General features: G+C 42.5%; 2 protein-coding genes across 5 annotated transcripts in view; one reads left to right on the top strand and one right to left on the bottom strand.

Moving 5' to 3' along the window:
• LOC124861401 (NACHT, LRR and PYD domains-containing protein 4C-like) overlaps positions 1 to 20,864 on the top strand; it is a 609,184-nt gene that overhangs the window by 177,286 nt on the left and 411,034 nt on the right. The window lies entirely within an intron of this gene.
• Positions 1 to 20,864, bottom strand: part of LOC124861391 (NACHT, LRR and PYD domains-containing protein 3-like) — a 923,911-nt gene that overhangs the window by 884,018 nt on the left and 19,029 nt on the right. Inside the window, exons 8-12 of one of the 3 annotated variants that reach the window (XM_047355107.1) lie at positions 17,508 to 17,681; positions 15,173 to 15,346; positions 12,830 to 13,003; positions 6,618 to 6,779; positions 4,773 to 4,816 (exon numbers count right to left, since the gene is read on the bottom strand). In XM_047355107.1, coding sequence (XP_047211063.1) covers positions 4,773 to 4,816; positions 6,618 to 6,779; positions 12,830 to 13,003; positions 15,173 to 15,346; positions 17,508 to 17,681 — 728 coding nt within the window. The remainder of the gene's footprint in view (positions 1 to 4,772; positions 4,817 to 6,617; positions 6,780 to 12,829; positions 13,004 to 15,172; positions 15,347 to 17,507; positions 17,682 to 20,864) is intronic. The other 2 variants (XM_047355108.1, XM_047355109.1) reach the window with 2 other exon arrangements.

The following is a 20,864-nucleotide window of genomic DNA, read 5'->3' as shown; positions in this document are numbered from 1 at the left end:
GCCCTGCGGCAGACTAACAAAAGCGAGGCTGCCATACAATCGGCACCATCGAGCCCTCTGACCATCATCAATTTTTGTCTTCTGTAAATTCTAGTGTGTTGGTTTAGACCTGACATAAAAGGTAATGTTTTTAGGTTTGACTCCTGTGTGGCTTCTCATGTGGTTGTTTAAATTTGACTTGGAGAAAAATGTTTTTCCACATGCATCACAACCAAAGGGTTTCTGTCCTTTGTGGATTCTCATGTGTCTGTTTAAAAGTGACATGTAGGCAAATCTTTTTCCACATGCATCACAACCAAAGGATTTCTCCCATGTGTGAGTTTTTATATGGTGCTTTAAAGTTGTTTTTTGGTCAAATCTTTTCCCACAAACATCACATCCAAAGGCTTTGTTTGCTGTGTGGATTTCCATGTGTATGCTTAGTTTCCTGTTAAAAGTTTCCCCACACTCACCACAGTTAAAATTTTTACTACTCGTCTGGACTTTTGTCAGTAAATCCATTATATACGAATCTATGTTTTTCTTTTCTCTGAAACACGTCTCACTACCAGAACAATCTGAAGACGTTAATCTTGGATGACATGTCATGTGACTCTGAAGAGAGCGTCTGTTAGCAAATTTTCCCCCACACTCAGAGCAGCTCAAAGATTTGTTGACAGTGTTTCTGCCTGATCCTGAAGTCCTGCTCTCCTTCCAATCATCCTCACTGTCTTCAGTTTCAGAGTCTGATCAGTGTTTAAGCTCAGATTTATGATGCTTCACATCATCATCCTCTTCATCATCTTCACTGTCTTCAGTCTCTGAATAGTTGGAAGTGCCTCCATGAGTATTTAGATCTGGGTTCCTGCGGTACCTCTTCTTTAATTTCTGCTTTTATCTGGTCACCAGAACTGCTGCTTCTTCCTACCTATGTCAGTGTTTTGGACTCCATGGTTGTTGTCTGCACTGCATTAAAACATGAGTTGACCTTCTGTGGATCCACAACTAGATGAGAAAGATTTAGTTTTGTGTTGATCTCAGTATTTCCCAGTTTTATGTTTCATTTAGTTGTGATTCTTGAAGTGTGATTGTCAAAAAGAAAACTTCATTTTAAATCATGTTGAACTAATTCAACTTTAACTGTGCTTTTATTTAGTTTTGTCTCTAAACTTTAAACCAACTATTTATTATTCTGAAACATTGCTGATAAACTGCTGGAGATGATGACCTCAGAGTGGAAAGTTTGAACCATGTTTCATGTATCATGTGTGACCTGGTAGATCAAGGTGTTGGTTAGTATGAACTGCATGGGCTTCATCTAAAATCAACTGTGTCAGGGTTTAAATGCAGCACACTGGAGGAAGGACAGACAGGGTATGAAACACAGAAAACATCTGATTCATGGAGACACTGATCAAGAATGATCATATCTGTGCAGCGTCCCAACTCAGTTACCTTCTGCCACAACTAATCTGTCCACTAGAGGGAGCACAGATACTTCCACAGGTTCTGCTTCAAACGTAAAGATGAAATAACTGCATTCAGTGTTATTTGACTACTTTGTTAAATCTTTGAATAAAGAAATGTCTGTTTTTATTTCCTTGTTTTCCTTCAAATAGTTTTAAGAAGCAACGTCCAGCTTTCTGACTCAATAAGTCATTTTATTAAGAATTGGAGGATAAAGAAACCAAACACTGACAAACACATTTAACACGACTAAAACAAGATGAAATGCTGAAGGAAAGAACTCAGTGTGTCATGTTCATTTTTCATGATGTGTTTTTAATCAAATATTTAGACTGAAAATAAAACAAGTCAAATAACACAACAGCAACAAATTTCCACCCACTGCTCTAAAAGTGAGAGCTGTAAAAAACGACAGCATGAATAAAAGCAAATAAAAACAGAAGGTTACAGTAAACACACATAAAATGATTCCTTGGCCGGCTGATATAGAAATGACCTGTTACTGGATACAAATTCATATTTACCTTCAGAAAGTTCAACCATGTTTTCCAGCTGGAGCCAAACACTGTTGAGCTGGATGTCACCTGTGCTGAAAGCCAGCAGATAACCAAAACCCAGCATGATTTCAATGTGTGAGAACATAATAGAAGGGGAGGAAGGGAGGGAATAAAGCTCAGACAGCATGGGATCAAAGTCTGTGGTGACATTAACTTCAGTCCAACTGTGGAAATAAAAAGATAAAAGTCCAGAAAAAGACAGAAAACCTGAATGAGCCAACAGCTCAGTGTGATAGACTAAAGTACTGAGAACATCTAGTGTCCTAGTTCAAGTCCTCAACTAACCACAGAGCTTCTATTAATAGATCTTTACCATAAATTATGTTGAGACTATGTTCAACTTGACATTAGTTAGTAAAGTTGAAAGAAAATTCACATTAGTTGATAAACCAGCTGCTGTCAGCTCCATCCATCAGATTGAGCCAATAGGTCAGAGGTCATGACTGAAAGGCTTTAGGAGACAACAGCAAAGTGTCTGATTGGATAACTCAAGGTGTTTGATCAGAGATCAGCAACAAACTAAACTTTGATACCAGTGACTTTAAACCTGAAACTGGATTAAACTCACTGGGAATGTGGAGTTCTACTGGGAGAACAACAGGAACAACTTTGGACCTGAGTAGAACCTGCTGCTGCTTTCTTTCTTCAGCTTCTGGATCTTCTCAATCAAAATGCCTTCAAAGCTGGATTCAAATCTAATTTTCTTACATGGAGACTCTAAAACAGATCATCCAGATTGGTTCAACACCAACATCTGATCTGAGTTTCAGCAGCAACTTACAAAACATCTCAGCATCAGCATCTGGAGAACAACATGCTAAATTCAGCTAAACTGCTGAAAGAAGTTCAACCAACCTTCAGAAACTCAACATCACAACTGAACACAAGTCTCTGAAGACAGTCAAACATCTTCAAGCAGTTCAAACCAGTTAGCATGTTCTCCTCCACATGCTAACACCAACATGTTGTGAAAGTTCTTCAGCAAACAGATCAAACTCCAAAGCTGAGCTAGAAGAACCTTGGATCTAAATTACCTCAGTTAGTGTTTCAATGCAAAAAACTTTCATTTGAATCCAACATTTAAACCAATCTCATTGAGCTAATCCAGAAGTTGGAGAACCAAAGCAGCAGTTTCAGGTCTCCTCACATCTAAACCTTCTCCTCTTCACTCACCATCTGAACTCCACATTCACAGTCACATTAATACAGTTACAGATTTAAAGTCACTGATTGATATCAAAGTGTAGTTACCCAAATGTTGGCTCCATGTGTTTCCTCCATCCAAACCAGCTCAGGTGAAAGGTCAGACTGTCAAACAGGAAGTGAAGGCTTCCACTTCCTTTTATAGGGCGGGGCCAGGCAGCCTCCACTAACAGGGTGGGGTGATGTACTTTGAAATCACTCCAGATGACAATCATCGTCTCTCTTGTGATCCACTAACAGGATGGTATTCTCTCTAGTTTCTTCAGGATGGTCCAAGCATCAGTTGGAGATAGATCTGGACTGCAGACGTGTTTCTCAACAATAAACCAGAACCCCAAAAGACCCAGAAAATGGTTCCTCTGTCTTCCTGTCCATCAGATATGTGTCTCCTTCTGATACCTTTAAAAGGCAGATATTAATCTGCTGACAGAAGAACCTGGAGGAGCAAACATTTACTGAAAGAGATGTAAAAAACCAGTAAAGAACCACTGAAGAACCAGAAAAGAACCAGTAAAGAACCAACTCCAGCAGCAGTCTTGGTATAGAACTAGAAGCACATTGGAGGAAAAACCCTAAATTAAGCTTTGACTGGAAACAGAACCAAACATTTGGATCCTGGAATAATCCCAGCTTCCATCTTTAAAGGACTGGAAGAGACGTAAAGGACCAGTAAAGAACCAGTGAAGAACCAGTAAAGAACCATCTTTAAAGGACTGGAAGAGAACGAAGTTTACAAGGAATCTTTTCCAAGAGTTTCAGAAATAAACCGACTGAATGTGAAAATGTTTCTGAGTGAAAGAGACAGACATGTAGAGACTGAACTATCTGTTCAACAGTGAGAGTGTTTCTCTGACAGGAGGAGACTCTTTAGACTCAACACAGAAACAATGAAGAACCAGAATCGATCCAGAATCCAGGATAAAGAGGTTCAGTGAATGTGGTGTTGAAGGTGTGGAGGTGGATCAGTGAGTCAGAGGAGACTCTGTAGAAGGACAGAATACCAGCAGGACAGTCCACATACACTGCTACTCTGTTAGAGATGGAGGAGGAGGAGGAGGAGGAGGAGGAAGAGGAGGAGGAGATGAATGTTTCTCTTTTATCGTGCCAGACATAGTAACCAAAAACAGAGCATCTCAGACTCCAGGACTGATCATTATATCCAAACAAACAATCATCTCTGACTCCTTTCCTCCTGATTCTTCTGTAACTCACTGATATATCAACTATTCCTCTCCACTCGACCTCCCAGTAACAGCGACCAGTCAGACCATCACTACACAGTAGCTGAAAAACATCAAATCTGTCTGGATGATCAGGATATGACTGAAGCTCCTCCACATGTGTCACCTTCCTGTTGTCTTCAGACAGTTGGAGTTTTCTGTTCACTGTGTTTGTGTCGATTGTGAGCTTACAGGAATCTGATGGAGAGAACAAACACAATTCAGCTGCAGTTATTGATCATTTATTGACACTTTGATGATGACTCCTGAATGAGTGATGGACAGTTTGAAGATGGTTGAATGTGAGCTGCTTTGTTGTCATGAATCAAATGAAAAACACACTTACACTTCCTCAGACCTGGTTTCAACCATCGGACTCCATCAGGCTCCCTGAAAGGAGGAGGAGGGTCAGACCATCAGTCTCTTTCAGCAGCAAACATGGACATTGTAATAGATCAGATCAGATTCCACTCTGACATGCTGCTGTAAGAACTGGATCTGGGTCATTTGGACTCTGTGACCTGCTGCATACATTGTCTGGTCCATTGTGGGAGGAACCAGACTGATAGAGCAGTATCAACCAAGACAACATGACACAGCCTGTACTGTCTGTCAGTTGCTAACAATGAACTATGCTGTATAAAGCTGCTCATGACTGAGGAACCTTGGCTCATGTCTGGGTCAGCCAAGCTGCAGTCAGCCGGGCCTCTGGACCCAATTCTCTTCATTTCCTACTTTTTACATTAAAGAGTCCAAATCAACCAAGCTGGCTTTTCCTGTCTCATTACTGAAGGTTCTGCCACAGCAGACATTACATGGCTCGGTTCTTCTTCACTCAGAAGACAACTGTCCAACATTTGGACTCATCCATTTGAATGGAGCGTCTCTAAAGTTCTGTCCTGTAGTTGTCATGTTTCAGCCCAGTTTGAACTCATTCTTTTCATTTCATCTTTTTGAATCAGGCAGGAGGAGGACACCATCCAGTCTGGTTCTTCATCTCCAGTTTGAAGAACACTCACATCATCAAGGTTTATTTAGTCCAACATCTACACTGAGACTGAAGCTGATTGATGATATGAGAGACAATCAAGTAGGTTCTTCAGCATCTATCAGCTCTGCTTCCTAGACAAGATGAGCTGCAGCAGCTTCATCTGCTCAAAGATCTTCATCAAAGAGTCCTGACCTGTCTGAGACTTGAACTATGAAAGTCCTCTGCTATGATAGGAGCAGCATCCAGGTGACTGTTCTGATCTTCACTGAGCTCATCATGTAGTGCAGTCAAAGCTAGATCTTTATCTGCCTGAGGTGGAATATAGACAGCACAGGAATATAGACAGCTGTGTTAGTTACTGATGGAAAGGTTCTGATCCAGAAGGATGGTCAGAGCAGGTGAACTGATGGACAGATGCTCCAGATGTGCTAAGTCAGAATGGGAAAGTCCTGATGTTCTCACCATCAAACCATCTGTTATTAGATATGAGACACACTCCACCACCTGGTGATGTTCCTGCCTTTGCTGTTCTGTCCACCCAGTGCAGCGTAAAACTATTGGACCATATCATGGTTTGGTCCAGAACCACTGCGATTCTCCACGTCTCAGAGAAGCAGACAAGGTTAAAATCTCTGATGTTCTGCTGTAACTTTACTCTGGACACAGATGATCCAGTTTGATGTCCAGAAACTGAGGAACCAGCAACCATCATCCACTGGGACCTGGATGATGGTGTGTTTGTTCAATGGGTCCGGTTCTGACTCCAGCAGGTTCTCCTGTCTTTGCTTTGTCACTATTTGTGTCCTCCTGCTTTGTTCTTTGAAGTGAGCTGTATCTCTGGAGGCCATCTTGAGTCTACAGACTTTCCAGGAATTGGTGAGTAGATGGTTCTATAAGGTCCAAAATAGTCAATGTTCTGTAAGTAGTCAGAACTAAAGTATTTGGTTAGAAAAGTGAACTTAAATAGACGTTCCATAAAACCAGAGTTGGGTCAGAGGGACCAGGACAGCGTTTGATCTTGGTCCCACATGATTCTAAATAAGACAATGAAACAGATGATGAACTAACTGCTGTCTGTTCCACGACTCAGAAGAATTTACCAGAAAATCATCAACTTAGCATTTAAACCATTTTAATTTGTGAAACAGAGAATACTGTTCCTCATTAAAACCCAGAAGAACCAGTTTGATGAATCTTCACCTGAATATTTCCAGTGTACAGTCTGAACCAGACGGCAACTTCTCCCCTGAATCTTGTAGGCTGTTCTTCTGCAGGTCAACTTCTCTCAGACAGCAGGACTGGGAGCTAAGAACTGATGACAGAACTTCACAAGTTCTCCCTGAGAGGTTACAGGATCTAAGTCTGAGAGACAAAATGAAACAAAACACTTTAGACTTTAAATAAAACTGCACTACACCTTCAGTCCAGCAGATGGCTTTTACTATTTTAAAAAGATTTTTAGCTAATAACTTATGTTTGCTTCAACTAATAAATGATAGAAGATGATGAGCAGCTTTAGAGTTATAGAGTCAATTAAAACCTTCTATTAATCCTTAAGTTTTACTGGAAACGTTTAAAACATTAGTTTACATTTAATTTTATACCAACCTGCACCAGGCCAGAGTTGTTGCTTTACAACCTCAATAACTACTAAACACTGATTAACACTTATTTTACTTTTATTATCATCAGACAAACTCTTGTCAGATATCTACAGCACAACAAGAAAAATGTCTAATAAAAATGTGATTTTTACTAGACCAGAGTACCGTGAAAGTAAAGCCCTGAGAAAGTGAAATTATCCAGGATAAATTTACATTGAAACACATCCTGGGCTTCCTAAACCAGGACTTTTAAAAAGATTGGAGCTTTTTAAAATCCCCAGAAACAGAAATGGGTATAAACTGCATTTTTCTGAAAGCAACATAATTTACAGCGAGCGTAGTGGCGAGTGTGTTAGGAACGAGATGTAATGCTACATTTGACAATATTGTCTTTCTAAGCTAGCTTAATACTAACGTTAGCCCAATGTTAAAGTGATTATTCTGTCAGTTTTTAGTTTCAGTGTTAGCATGAGTGTCAGCCTGTATTGAGGCAATTAGCTGCTGTCTGATTAATAAAGTAACTTACAGATTCAAAACGGTTCCTTTTAATTTTGCTGGGTGACTAGATACACTTATGGCATATCTTAGCAAACTTTTCAAAGAATATTATTAATATAATATAACCCCTGTTGACTTTTCCCCTATGAACAGCGCCCAGATTCTCTGACCTACACTCTATTGAATCCTACACACCTGTGCCCTTATGAGTAATGAGTGTTTTACAGTGGATCTTGTGAGTAGAGTGTGCATCTGATCACATTAACAAGACCAGGATCACTTACCACTTACCCACCAGCCTTCACAGCCAATAAAATTGCTTAAACCTGATGTTGCCCTTGACTGACCAGTAAGGTAGAAACAGGTGAAACGATGCGTTTACTGGTGGTAGTAAATAGCAGGTATGAGCAAAACACAACATTTACTGCATGTTTTAAAGTCAACAAAAATAGACGTGTTATTTTAATGTTTAATACTTTGACGGTGCGCAAAGCCTCAGAGGTATAAGTGTAATACACTAACAAAGTTAAGTAGAAAGGTCAAGCACAAATACCGCTCTAATAATTAAACATATTTATTTATTAAGGCAAAAGCAAACAATAGCAACAAAATAATTTGTACCCAAGAAATTGTCTCAACCTTGTTTTATGCAGTCAGAACATGTCTGGTCTGTTTCTCTGCACTGTCTCTGTCTGTCTGCTGATCATCGCTGTGCTGAAGGATTTCAGAGGATTGTTTTCACCTGCTCCTCCCCGGCCAGCTCCCTATTCATGCCTCACCTGCTCCACCTGTTTACCTGGCTTTATAAGCTGCTCTCTGGCTGATCTTGTTTTTGCCCCCTGGATTTCTCTGCTTTGCCCTCGTTGGATATCTCCCTGGCTTCTGATCTCTAGACATCGACCTTATTTCTGCCTCCTGACTGTCACCCTCTGCCTTACCCCCGGATCCGTCAGCCCAATACCGGATCTGATCATAACGTCAGACCAAGGATTCCCGTTCACAGCCTCTCTGACTCACTGTGACGTCACCCTGGAGCTGAAAATCAGCATCCTTGCTCTCCCACGGGTTCTGAGAAGGTCAGTGGCTTTTTCTCTGAGCTTCACGTTATTCTCAGTTCTCTGTTCAGCCACTAACCGATCTGTCTGCCCTCAGAGGTTCCTGATCCTGCTTTTAGTTTTCTGCTGAACGACAACGACAGATTTCAATGAACCTCTTAATATTCACCTGTTGTGTCCGGCTGAAATTTCAGGTTCTTTGTTCAACCTGTTACAGAACAAGTCATGATAAAAGTTGCAGTATTTATATTAAGGGAGGGACGGTAAATAAAAATCAGTTTGGTATGTTTTCAGTTTGCTTCAATTTTCAGTCAGCAGTAAAGGAAGAATTTATTTCAATTTCTAAAATTAGATTTTATTATGTTCTAAAACTACTCGTACTCGTACTTGTCGTCTTCCGCTTTATCCGGGACTGGGTCGCCTCCCAAGGAAGGTGTCCAGGAGGCATCCAGGAGGCATCCGGTATAGATGCCCGAGCCACCTCAACTGGCTCCTCCCGATGTGGAGAAGCAGCGGCTCTACTCCGAGCCCCTCCCGGATGGCCAAGCTCCTCAACCTATCTCTAACGGAGTGCCCGGCCACCCTACGGAGGAAGCTCATTTCAGCCGCTTGTAACCGGGATCTGGTTCTTTTGGTCATGACCCAAAGTTCATGGCCATAGGTGAGGGTAGGAACGTAGACCGACCGGTAAATCGAGAGCTTTGCTTTTCGGTTCAGCTCTCTCTTCACCACAACGGACCGGCACAGCGCCCCCATTACTGTGGCAGCCGCACCGATCCGTCTGTCGATCTCCCGCTCCATTCTTCCCTCACTCGTGAACAAGACCCAGAGATACTTAAACTCCTCCACTTGAGGCAGGAACTCCCCTCCAACCTGAAGAGGACAAGCCACCCTTTTCCGGTCGAGAACCATGGCCTCGGACTTGGAGGAGCTGATCTTCATCCCAGCCGCTTCACACTCGGCTGTGAACCGCCCCAGTGCAGGTCTTGGCTAGATGGGGCCAGCAGGACCACGTCATCTGCAAAAAGAAGAGACGAAATCTTCTGGTCCCCAAACCAGACCCCCTCCGGCCCTTGGCTGCACCTAGAAATCCTGTCCATAAAAGTTATGAACAGGACCGGTGACAAAGGGCAGCCCTGGCGGAGTCCAACATGCACCGGGAACAGGTCCGACTTAGTGCCGGCAATGCGAACCAAACTCCTGCTCCGCTTGTACAGAGACTGGATGGCCCCTAGTAAAGAGCCACCGATTCCATACTCCTGGAGCACCCCCCACAGGGCATCATGAGGGACACAGTCGAATGCTTTCTCCAGGTCCACAAAATAAATGTGGACCGGTTGGGCAAACTCCCATGAACCCTCGAGTACCCTGTAGCGGGTATAGAGCTGGTCCAGTGTCCCACGGCCGGGACGAAAACCACACTGTTCCTCCTGAAGCCGGGGTTCGACTATCGGCCAGACTCTCCTCTCCAATACCCTGGAGTAGGCCTTACCAGGGAGGCTGAGGAGTGTGATTCCCCTGTAGTTGGAACACACCCTCCGGTCACCCTTCTTATGAAGGGGGACCACCACCCCAGTCTGCCAATCCAAAGGCACTGTCCCCGTCCGCCACGCAATGTTGAAGAGGCGTGTCAACCATGACAGCCCCACAACATCCAAAGACTTGAGGTACTCAGGGCGGATCTCATCCAACCCCGAAGCCTTGCCACCGCGGAGCTTTTTAACCACCTCAGTGACTTTAGCCTGGGTGATGAAAGAGTCCAACCCTGAGTCCCCAGCCTCTGTTTCCACCAGGGAATGCGTGATGGCAGGATTGAGGAGATCCTCGAAGTACTCCTTCCACCGGCCGATAATGTCCCCAGTCGAGGTTAGCAGCTCCCCACCCCCACTGTAAACAGTTTTACAGTCCTGAGGCGCCGGACGCTTTGCCAGAATCGCTTCGGGGCCAACCGGTAGTCCTTCTCCATGGCCTCACCGAACTACTCCCAGGTCCGAGTTTTTGCCTGTGCCACTGCCCGGGCCGCGGCACGCTTGGCCCCACAGAACCTGTCAGCCGCCTCAGGAGTTCCACAAGCCAACCACAGCCGATAGGACTCCTTCTTCAGCTTGACAGCATCCCTTATTGCCGGTGTCCACCACTGGGTTCGGGGATTGCTGCCGCAACAGGCACCGCAGACCTTATGGCCGCAGCTACGGGCAGCAGCATCGACAATAGATGTGGAGAACATGGTCCATTCGGACTCTATGTCTCCAACATCCCTCGGAATCTGGTCAAAGCTCTCCCGGAGGTGAGAGTTGAATACATCCCTGGCCAAGGGCTCCGCCAGACGTTCCCCGCAGACCCTCACTATGCGCTTGGCCTGCCAAGTCTGTCCGTCTTTCTCCTCCTCCAGCGGATCCAACTCACCACCAGGTGGTGATCAGTGGACAGCTCAGCCCCTCTCTTCACCCGAGTGTCCAAAACATGCGGCCGAAGGTCTGATGATACGACAACAAAGTCGATCATTGACCTTCTGCCTAGGGTATCCTGGTGCCAAGTGCACTGATGGACACCCTTATGTTTGAACATGGTGTTCATTATGGACAATCCGTGACTAGCACAGAAGTCCAATAACAAAACACCGCTTGGATTCAGATCGGGGAGGCCATTCCTCCCAATCACGCCTCTCCAGGTGTCACTGTCGTTTCCAACGTGGGCGTTGAAGTCCCCCAGCAGAATAATGCAGTCCCCAGGAGGGGTACTATCCAGCACCCCCGACAGGGACGCCAAGAACGCCGGGTACTCCGCACTACCACTTGGCCCGTAGGCCGAAATGATAGTCAGAGACCTCTCCCCAACCCGAAGGCGCAGAGATGCGACCCTCTCATCCACTGGGGTAAACCCCAACACAAGACGGCTGAGCTGGGGGGCAACAAGCAAACCCACACCAGCCCGCCGCCTCTCCCCACGGGCCACTCCAGAGTAGAAGAGAGTCCAGCCGCTCTCAAGGAGATGGGTTCCAGAGCCCACGCTGTGCGTGGAGGCGAGCCCGACTATTTCTAGTCGATATCTCTCAACCTCCCGCACCAGCTCAGGCTCCTTCCCCCCCAGCGAGGTGACATTCCACATCCCTAGAGCCAGCCTAAGCATCCGGGGATCCGGCCGCTGAGGTCTCCACCTTCGTCTGCCGCCCAGTCCTCTTTGCACCCGTCCCTCACGGTTCCCCCTGCAGGTGGTGGGCCCACTGGAGGATGGTCTCGCGTCTCTCGTTCGGGCTTGGCCAGGCCGGGTCCCGCGAGGAGCAACCTGGCCACCAGGCGCTCTCCGACGAGTCCCGACCCCAGGCCTGGCTCCAGGGTGGGACCCCTGCTCCGCCGTACCGGGCAACGTCACGTGCCTCGATTCTGTAGTCATCATGAGGGATTCTCGAACCGCTCTTTGTCTGACCCGTCACCTAGAGCCTGTTTGCCATGGGAGACCCTACCAGGGGCATTTAAGCCCCAGACAACATAGCCTCTAGAATCATTCGAGCACTCAAACCCCTCCACCGCGTGTTCTAAAACTAAAAAAGTAAAAAGTATTGAATTGACTGGACCCTTAGTTGGATTTGTTTCAATGAATAAAGTAGTATAAGCAGGCATAGCCAGTGACTGGATAGATTATACATAATCAGAACCACTTGAAAATGGGTTCAACATTTCTGAAGACTGGGCCCATATTTGAGAATAAATAAGTTTAAATCACATAAGAGTTTTGGTATTTTAACAGCCCAGAATTCCAGCTGTACCTGAATGCAGCATGAACAGATGTTGGTAAAAATCTCAATGACAGAGATTCCTCCAACTTGTATTTTATGAGATGTACAGAGTTTGGGCTGATTGGATGCTACAGGCAGCCATTTGGACCTCAGCTGATTTTTCTCCAGAACCAGTTATGTTTACATTCAGCTTGATGTCTCAGGAGAGGAATTCAGTTCAGTGCAGAGCAGCTAAGAACCTTATTGCTGTTGAAATAGGTAGACTGACAAAGTTCTAATTCAGTCCTTTTTCCACCGTAGCTGCAGGAGAAACCTTAAAGGGGACGGAACTCTGCTACAAATAGCAGAGTTTAGTTATAACTGGCAGTTCTCACTCTTTTGTTTTCGTGTCACTTTTTAAAGTTACCCTACAGAACATTGTATTGAGCACTTAGTTCTGCACATAAACATTCTGCATGTTTTCAGGTAGAAAAAACAATATGATGTTCACAGTAATTAAATCATTAATGCTGTTCAGACCTGAGAGTTTCCAGTTTGCAGTTTGGACTCTTAAGTCCAGAAGACAGCAGCTCCACTCCAGAATCCTGCAGCTTGTTGTTACTCAGGTCCATTTCTCTCAGATTAGAGGACCGGGAGCAGAGAACTGAGGCCAGAACTTCACAGCTTCTCTCTGAGAGGTTACAGTTCTTCAATCTGAAGAGACAGAGATCCAAATGAATAAGAACAATTCTGATGGAATAAAACTAAATAAAAACATCTTATAGTATTAAACAAGACAGATGAAACTGCTTCATGAAATAAGAACTCAGAAACTCTAAAGCAATGCAATGCATGTCAGAACCCTGAAACAGAACAAAACATGATTTAGGCAAATTTCTATGTTCTGTGACCCACTTAAACTTTGAATGATGTTTTAATCTCTACAGATTGAGCTGCAAACATGGCCTTTTGTTGTTTTAGTGAAAATATCCTGCAGCTGTTTGCAAACAGTGGAAAACTAAATGATGTTTCCACATAACACTATTCCAGATTGGACCACATGTTCTGATCCATATTTACTCCTCCTTCAAACACTGTGGGACGAGCAGTAAAATAAAAATCATGATGGAAATAGAAGGAAAGTTATTACTAAAGGGAAGAACATTAAGAGAACAGAACAGCAACCAGAAATCTGAATATTAATTATCAGAACTAAGCAGCAATGTTCTGTTATTTTAAATTCTAGTCAGATAAAAGATGAGAAATATTTAAAATACACCTTTTCAACAATTTGTGACATTGGAATCAATAACAAAATGATACTATAAACATAAAGTATCTCATAAAACTGAGACAACCCTAATATTTTTGTTAATATTTGATGCTATCTTTTCATGGGAAATCACTAAAGATCCAACACTTTGATACAATGTAAAATAGTCAGTGTGCAGCTTGAATAATAGTGTAAAATTGCTTTGCCCTTAAAATAACTCGGCACACAGCCATTAATGTCTAAACCGCTGCCAAATAAAATAAGTACACCCTTAAGTGAAATGTCCAAATTGTGTCCAAAGTGTATCTGTTTTGTTTGGCCACCATTATTTTCAAGCGCTGCCTTAACTCTCTTGGACATGAAGTTCACCAGAGCTTCCCAGGTTGCCACTGTAATCCTCATCTACTCCTCCTTGACAACATCACACAGCTGATGGATGTGAGACACCTTGAGCTCCTCCACCTTCCATTTGAAGATTCCCCACAGATGCTCAATAGGGTTTAGGTCTGGAGACATGCTCTGCCAGTCCAGCACCTTTACCCTCAGTTTCTTTGGCAAGGTTGTAGTTGTCTTAGAGGTGTGTTTGGGGCCATTATAATGTTGACTTACTGACCTGCGGCCCAGTCTCCAAAGAGAGGGGATAATGTTCTGCTTCCTTGTGTCACAGAACATGTTGGCATTCATGGTTCCCTCAATGAACTGTAGCTCCCCACAGCTAGCAGCGCTCCTGCAGCTTCAAACCCTGACTCTCCACTACCATACATGACTGTAGACAAGACACACTTAGCTTTGTACTCCAAACGTTTGACACAATTTGAACCAAATAAGTTTATCTTCAGCAAACTGTTTGGGGCCTTTCTGGTGCATCATCTTTAGAAGCAGCTTCCTTCTAACATAACAGCCATGCAGACCAATTTGATGCAGTGTGCAGCATATAGTCTGACCACTGACAGGCTGACCTCCACCCCTTCAACGTCTGCAGCAATGCTGGCAGCACTCATATGTCTATTTTCAAGAGACAACCTCTGGATATGATGCTGAGCAGGTTTACCCAACTTCTTTGGTGGATCGTGGTGAGGCCTGTTCTGAGTGGAACCTGTCATGTTAAACTGCTCTATGGTCTTGGTTACCGTGCTGCAGCTCATTTTCAGGGTGTTGACAATCTTCTTATAGCAGAGACCATCTACATGTAGAGCAACAACTCTTTATTCAGATCCTCAGAGAGTTATTTGTCATGAGGAGCCATGTTGAACTTCCAGTGACCAGTATGAGAGAGATAACACCAAATTTAACACACCTCCTCCCATTTCACACCTGAGACCTTGAAAAACTAATGAGTCACATGACACCAGGCTAATTGGGCAAAATTTGGACATTTCCACTAAGGGGTGTACTCAATTTGTTGCCAGCATTTTAGACATTAATCAATTTGTGTTGAGATATTATGAGGGGACAGAACATTTACACTGTTATACAAGCTGAACACTGACTACTTTACATAATTTCAAGGTGTCATATGATCAGTGTTGTCCCACGAAAAGATGTAAGAAAATATAAACGAAAATGTGAGGGGTGTACTAACATTTATGAGATAGCATAACTGACCAGACCTGAGAGTTTCCAGTTTCCAGTTTGGACTCTTCAGTCCAGAAGACAGCAGCTCCACTCCAGAATCCTGCAGCTTGTTATTACTCAGGTCCATCTCTCTCAGATTAGAGGACTGGGAGCAGAGAACTGAGGCCAGAACTTCACAGCTTCTCTCTGAGAGGTTACAGTTCTTCAATCTGAAGAGACAGAGATCCAAATGAATCAGGACAATTCTGATGGAATAAAACTAAATAAAAACATCTTATAGTATTAAACAAGACAGATGAAACTGCTTCATAAAATATGAACTCAAACTCTAAAGCAATGCAATGCATGTCAGAACCCTGAAACAGAACAAAACATGATTTAGAGAAATTTCTATGTTCTGTGACCCACTTAAACTTTGAATGATGTTTTCATCTCTACAGATTGAGCTGCAAACATGACCTGTTGTTGTTTTAGTGAAAATATACTGCAGCTGTTTACAAATAGTGGAAAACTAAATGATGTTTCCACATAACACTATTCCAGATTGGACCACATGTTCTGATCCATATTTACTCCTCCTTCAAACACTGTGGGACGAGCAGTAAAATAAAAATCATGATGGAAATAGAAGGAAAGTTATTACTAAAGGGAAGAACATTAAGAGAACAGAACAGCAACCAGAAATCTGAATATTAATTATCAGAACCAAGCAGCAATATTCTGTTATTTTAAATTCTAGTCAGATAAAACATGAGTAATATTTAAAATACACCTTTTCAACACTTTTTGACATTGGAATCAATAACAAAAGGATACTATAAACATAAAGTATCTCATAAAATTTAAATAACTAATATTTTTGTTAATATTTGATGCTATCTTTTTATGGGAAAACAGTAAAGATCCGACACTTTGATACGATGTAAAGTAGTCAGTGTGCAGCTTGTATAACAGTGTAAATTTGCTTTGCCCTTAAAATAACTCGACACACAACAATTAATGTCTAAACTGCTGCCAAATAAAATAAGTACAACCCTAAGTGAAATGTCCAAATTGTGCCCAAAGTGTCACTATTTTGTGTGGCCACCATTATTTTCAAGCGCTGCCTTAACTCTCTTAGACATGAAGTTCACCAGACCTTCCCAGGTTGCCACGGTAATCCTCATCTACTCCTCCTTGACAACATCACACAGCTGATGGATGTCAGAGACCTTGAGCTCCTCCACCTTCCATTTGAAGATGCCCCACAGATGCTCAATAGGGTTTAGGTCAGGAGACATGCTTGGCCAGTCCAGCACCTTTACCCTCAGTTTCTTTAGCAAGGTTGTAGTTGTCTTAGAGGTGTGTTTGTGGTCATTATAATGTTGACTTACTGACCTGCGGCCCAGTCTCCAAAGAGAGGGGATAATGTTCTGCTTCCTTGTGTCACAGAACATGTTGGCATTCATGGTTCCCTCAATGAACTGTAGCTCCCCACAGCTAGCAGCCCTCCTGCAGCTTCAAACCCTGACTCTCCACTACCGTACATGACTGTAGACAAGACACACTTAGCTTTGTACTCCAAACGTTTGACACAATTTGAACCAAATAAGTTTATCTTCAGCAAACTGTTTGGGGCCTTTCTGGTGCATCATCTTTAGAAGCAGCTTCCTTCTAAGATAAGAGCCATGCAGACCAATTTGATGCAGTGTGCAGCATATAGTCTGACCACTGACAGGCTGACCTCCACCCCTTCAACGTCTGCAGCAATGCTGGCAGCACTCATATGTCTATTTTCAAGAGACAACCTCTGGATATGATGCTGAGCAGGTTTACCCAACTTCTTTGGTGGATCGTGGTGAGGCCTGTTCTGAGTGGAACCTGTCATGTTAAACTGCTCTATGGTCTGGGTCACCGTGCTGCAGCTCATTTTCAGGGTGTTGACAATCTTCTTATAGCAGAGACCATCTACATGTAGAGCAACAACTCTTTATTCGGATCCTCAGAGAGTTATTTGTCATGAGGAGCCATGTTGAACTTCCAGTGACCAGTATGAGAGAGATAACACCAAATTTAACACACCTCCTCCCATTTCACACCTGAGACCTTGAAAAACTAATGAGTCACATGACACCAGGCTAATTGGGCAAAATTTGGACATTTCCACTTAGGGGTGTACTTAATTTGTTGCCAACATTTTAGACATTAATGATTTTGTGTTGAGATATTATGAGGGGGCAGAACATTTATACTGTAATACGAGCTGAACACTGACTACTTTATGTTGTAAGTATCATATGTTCAGTGTTGTGCCATGAAAAGATAGAATAAAATATAAACAAAAATGTGAGGGGTGTACTAACAGCTATGAAATAGTGTAACTGATCAGACCTGAGAGTTTCCAGTTTGCAGTTTGGACTCTTCAGTCCAGAAGACAGCAGCTCCACTCCAGAATCCTGCAGCTTGTTGTTACTCAGGTCCATCTCTCTCAGATTAGAGGACTGGGAGCTGAGAACTGAGGCCAGAACTTCGCAGCTTCTCTCTGAGAGGTTACAGTTCTTCAATCTGAAGAAACAGAGATCCAAATGAATAAGAACAATTCTGATGGAATAAAACTAAATAAAAACAACTTATAGTATTAAACAAGACAGATGAAACTGCTTCATAAAATAAGAACTCAGAAACTCTAAAGCAATGCAATGCATGTCAGAACCCTGAAACAGAACAAAATGTGATTTAGACAAATTTCTATGTTCTGTGACCCACTTAAACTTTGAATGATGTAAAGGAATTTATGATTATTTGAATATGATTATTTATGACAAATCTAAATAAAAAAATCATATTTAATAATAATTCCCCATGAATAGAAATTATAGATCCACTATGGGGTTGTGATTATTGGGCTAACAGCACTTATTAATTACAAATAATTAATTGTCATTAATCATTATTAACCAAAACCATGTTAAATGTAACTGTGTTATCAACCATTTTACCGAAAAGCGGTGAAATAAGCACCAACCTTAGTTGACAGAAAATCATTTTTACACAAAATAAGCAGAAACACCTCTTTATCTATGTGAAAATGTATTGAACAAAATAAATCCCTCTTACACCAAACTATTCAGCCAACAAACATTAACCTAACTAGACATTCACTAATTTACTGAAGGGGTAAATTAATAATCAAGAATATTATTCAATTCAATTCAAAAATACTTTATTAATCCCAAAGGGAAATTAAATGTTGTTATAGCTCATATTATGAAGGTTTCCTCAAAGAGTCGTTGTAGATGCTGATGGCTGTGGGTAGGAAGGATCTCCTGTAGCGCTCCGTCTTACAGCAGATCTGAAGAAGCCTCTGACTGAAGACACTGTTGTTGTAGGACAGTCTCATGAAGAGGATGCTCAGGGTTCTCCATAATGTTCTTCATTTTATGAAGAATCCGTCTTTCCACAATGATCTCCAGAGGTTCCAGGGGAGTCCCCAGAACAGAACCAGCCTTCTTTATCAGCTTGTTGAGCTTTTTTAAGTCCCTGGCTCTGATGCTGCTTCCCCAGCAGATGATGGTAGAAGAGATCACACTCTCCACAACATACTTATAGAAGACACGCAGCATCTTGCTATAATCACCAAAGGACCTAGGCTTCCTCAAGAAGTACAGTCTGCTTTGTCCCTTCTTATAGACGGCTTCACAGTTGCATCTCCACTCTAGTCTGTTGTCCAGGTGAACACCGAGGTATTTATACTCCTCCACCACCTCCACTTCGTCTCCCATGATAGAAATAGTTTTTGACTTATTCCTGTTTCTCTTAAAATCTACAATCATCTCCTTTGTTTTAGTCACGTTCAAAATGAGATGATTGTTTCCACACCATGCCACAAAGTGACACATATTGATTAGTTCATAAAGAAAGCACACTGGGTATTATAGGAGATCAAACCAGCAATTTATGGGCAGAAGTGGGAATAAATCAAAGCTTTGGGTTCACTTGTAATATGAAACAACAAGAAACAGGCGAAACGTCTTTATTCTCGTTGAGAGCGTTTTCAGATCAGCAGATGTGGACTTGCTCTTAAACGCCACGAGGAGCTGATTAGAAGAAAGGGTCATAAAAGTTCACCTGGGAACCAGCAGCATAAAACGATGAAGAGACAAGCTTGGAGTGGAGCTCGGATCTTAGACTTACTTCAAATAACTTCAATAATCCAACTATGAACCCTCAGGTGATTTAGGATCGATCGATCAAAATTAAACACAGTAAAAACACAGACATTCAATAAACTTTGCCCTGGAGCGCTCACAGTTTAAAACACACGTGGTCAGCATTCAAACACAGCTCAGCATCAGAACTGCAACAGAACCTTGTATGCAACGTACAGTTAAACATGTTGGATTAACAGTAGTGATCCTAGATCACCTCTAACCTAATTATTCTGTCCAGACTATAAATGTAACGACATAAATTAATTTATTTATTGTTGTTCGTCTGAGACAGCGATGAATAGGGGGGGGAATAGTCATGCATCCATGAACAACTCAAAACGGTCAACTTCTCCTCCAGCAAAAGAGGAAAATATATGATGAACCGTTGGGAGCTGACTGGACCAAAACAAGTAGATGAAACTCATCTCCATGGAAACCTCTGTGCGTTTTGTTAAACCTGGGTAGCAGCACTACAGATGGGCCTCTAAATGGGACAGTAAGTCTTCTAGGTTTTCTTCTCCCAGTAAGATCTCCAGCTTTGTCAAGCTCTTCTTATAACTGGCCAGTGGTGACAGATGGAGTCTATATTACATAGGCGTCTATTGTTCCTGACAGTCCTTGCACTCTAGTAAAAAACATGTGTCTGATGTATGGCAGATTCTTTCTGGGCTCACAGTAATCTTGGAAGTTTTGCTTCAATGGAGCTATTTTATTCCTTTCATCATTTGCAAAGACAAACGTGTTACTCATTTAATGGCTTCTTCTCCGGCAACATGCTCGTATCGTTGAAGCCATGTCTTCCAATTTTCTGCCAGATTCCCCTGCAGGTTTAAGTTTGGTGGGGGTTTAAAGTGAGCCATACTCGCTGTGTTTCTCCCATTCAAACGTCTGACACCATGTTATGCCTTGTAGTGTACCATGAAACATGAGGACAGACTTGTAGATCGGGTGGTAGCCATACTGCGTACTTTATTCATCCTTCTATATCCAGACCGGAAGCCCCCATGCTTTTCACAATAAAACAATAACTTCATACATTACAGGCCCTACCCCCACTCTTTTTTATCCAGTTAATTTAAACTCCAGCCACCTATAAGAGAAGTAGAACTGCAGACTGCACTAATTCATAACAGGTCAACTGTGCTGAAAAGAGATCTGATGTTTTTTTCTGATGGATTTCATATATTCTGCAGCACTTAATGTTTGCTTCTGTAATTATCTCAATATTAATTATAGTGTCTTTTAAGTCAAAAGAGAGAAAAATGCACAATAACTGAAACAAGTGAAGACCGACATGCAATTTTGAAATCTGAGTTGTCGCTGTAATACTTTTCTCATCCGCCAGATGGGACTTGCATGGGAGCTAGTCTACAGAAACTATCTATGGACATTTGGTGGTTGTAATGTTATGAAATACAGGAAAATAAATCTTGTATGTTGTTTGCTGTTATTTTTCTATGAACAATTACTAGAAAGATTTTTAATCCATGAGTTAGCATGTATTAATGACTGAATAAGAACCCAGGATTAGTAAAAT

The sequence above is a fragment of the Girardinichthys multiradiatus genome, chromosome 24 (assembly GCF_021462225.1).
Source record: "Girardinichthys multiradiatus isolate DD_20200921_A chromosome 24, DD_fGirMul_XY1, whole genome shotgun sequence".
Classification (NCBI taxonomy): domain Eukaryota; kingdom Metazoa; phylum Chordata; class Actinopteri; order Cyprinodontiformes; family Goodeidae; genus Girardinichthys; species Girardinichthys multiradiatus.
The sequence above is the reverse complement of the archived record's forward strand: the minus strand, read 5'-3'. Positions and strand labels throughout refer to the sequence as shown.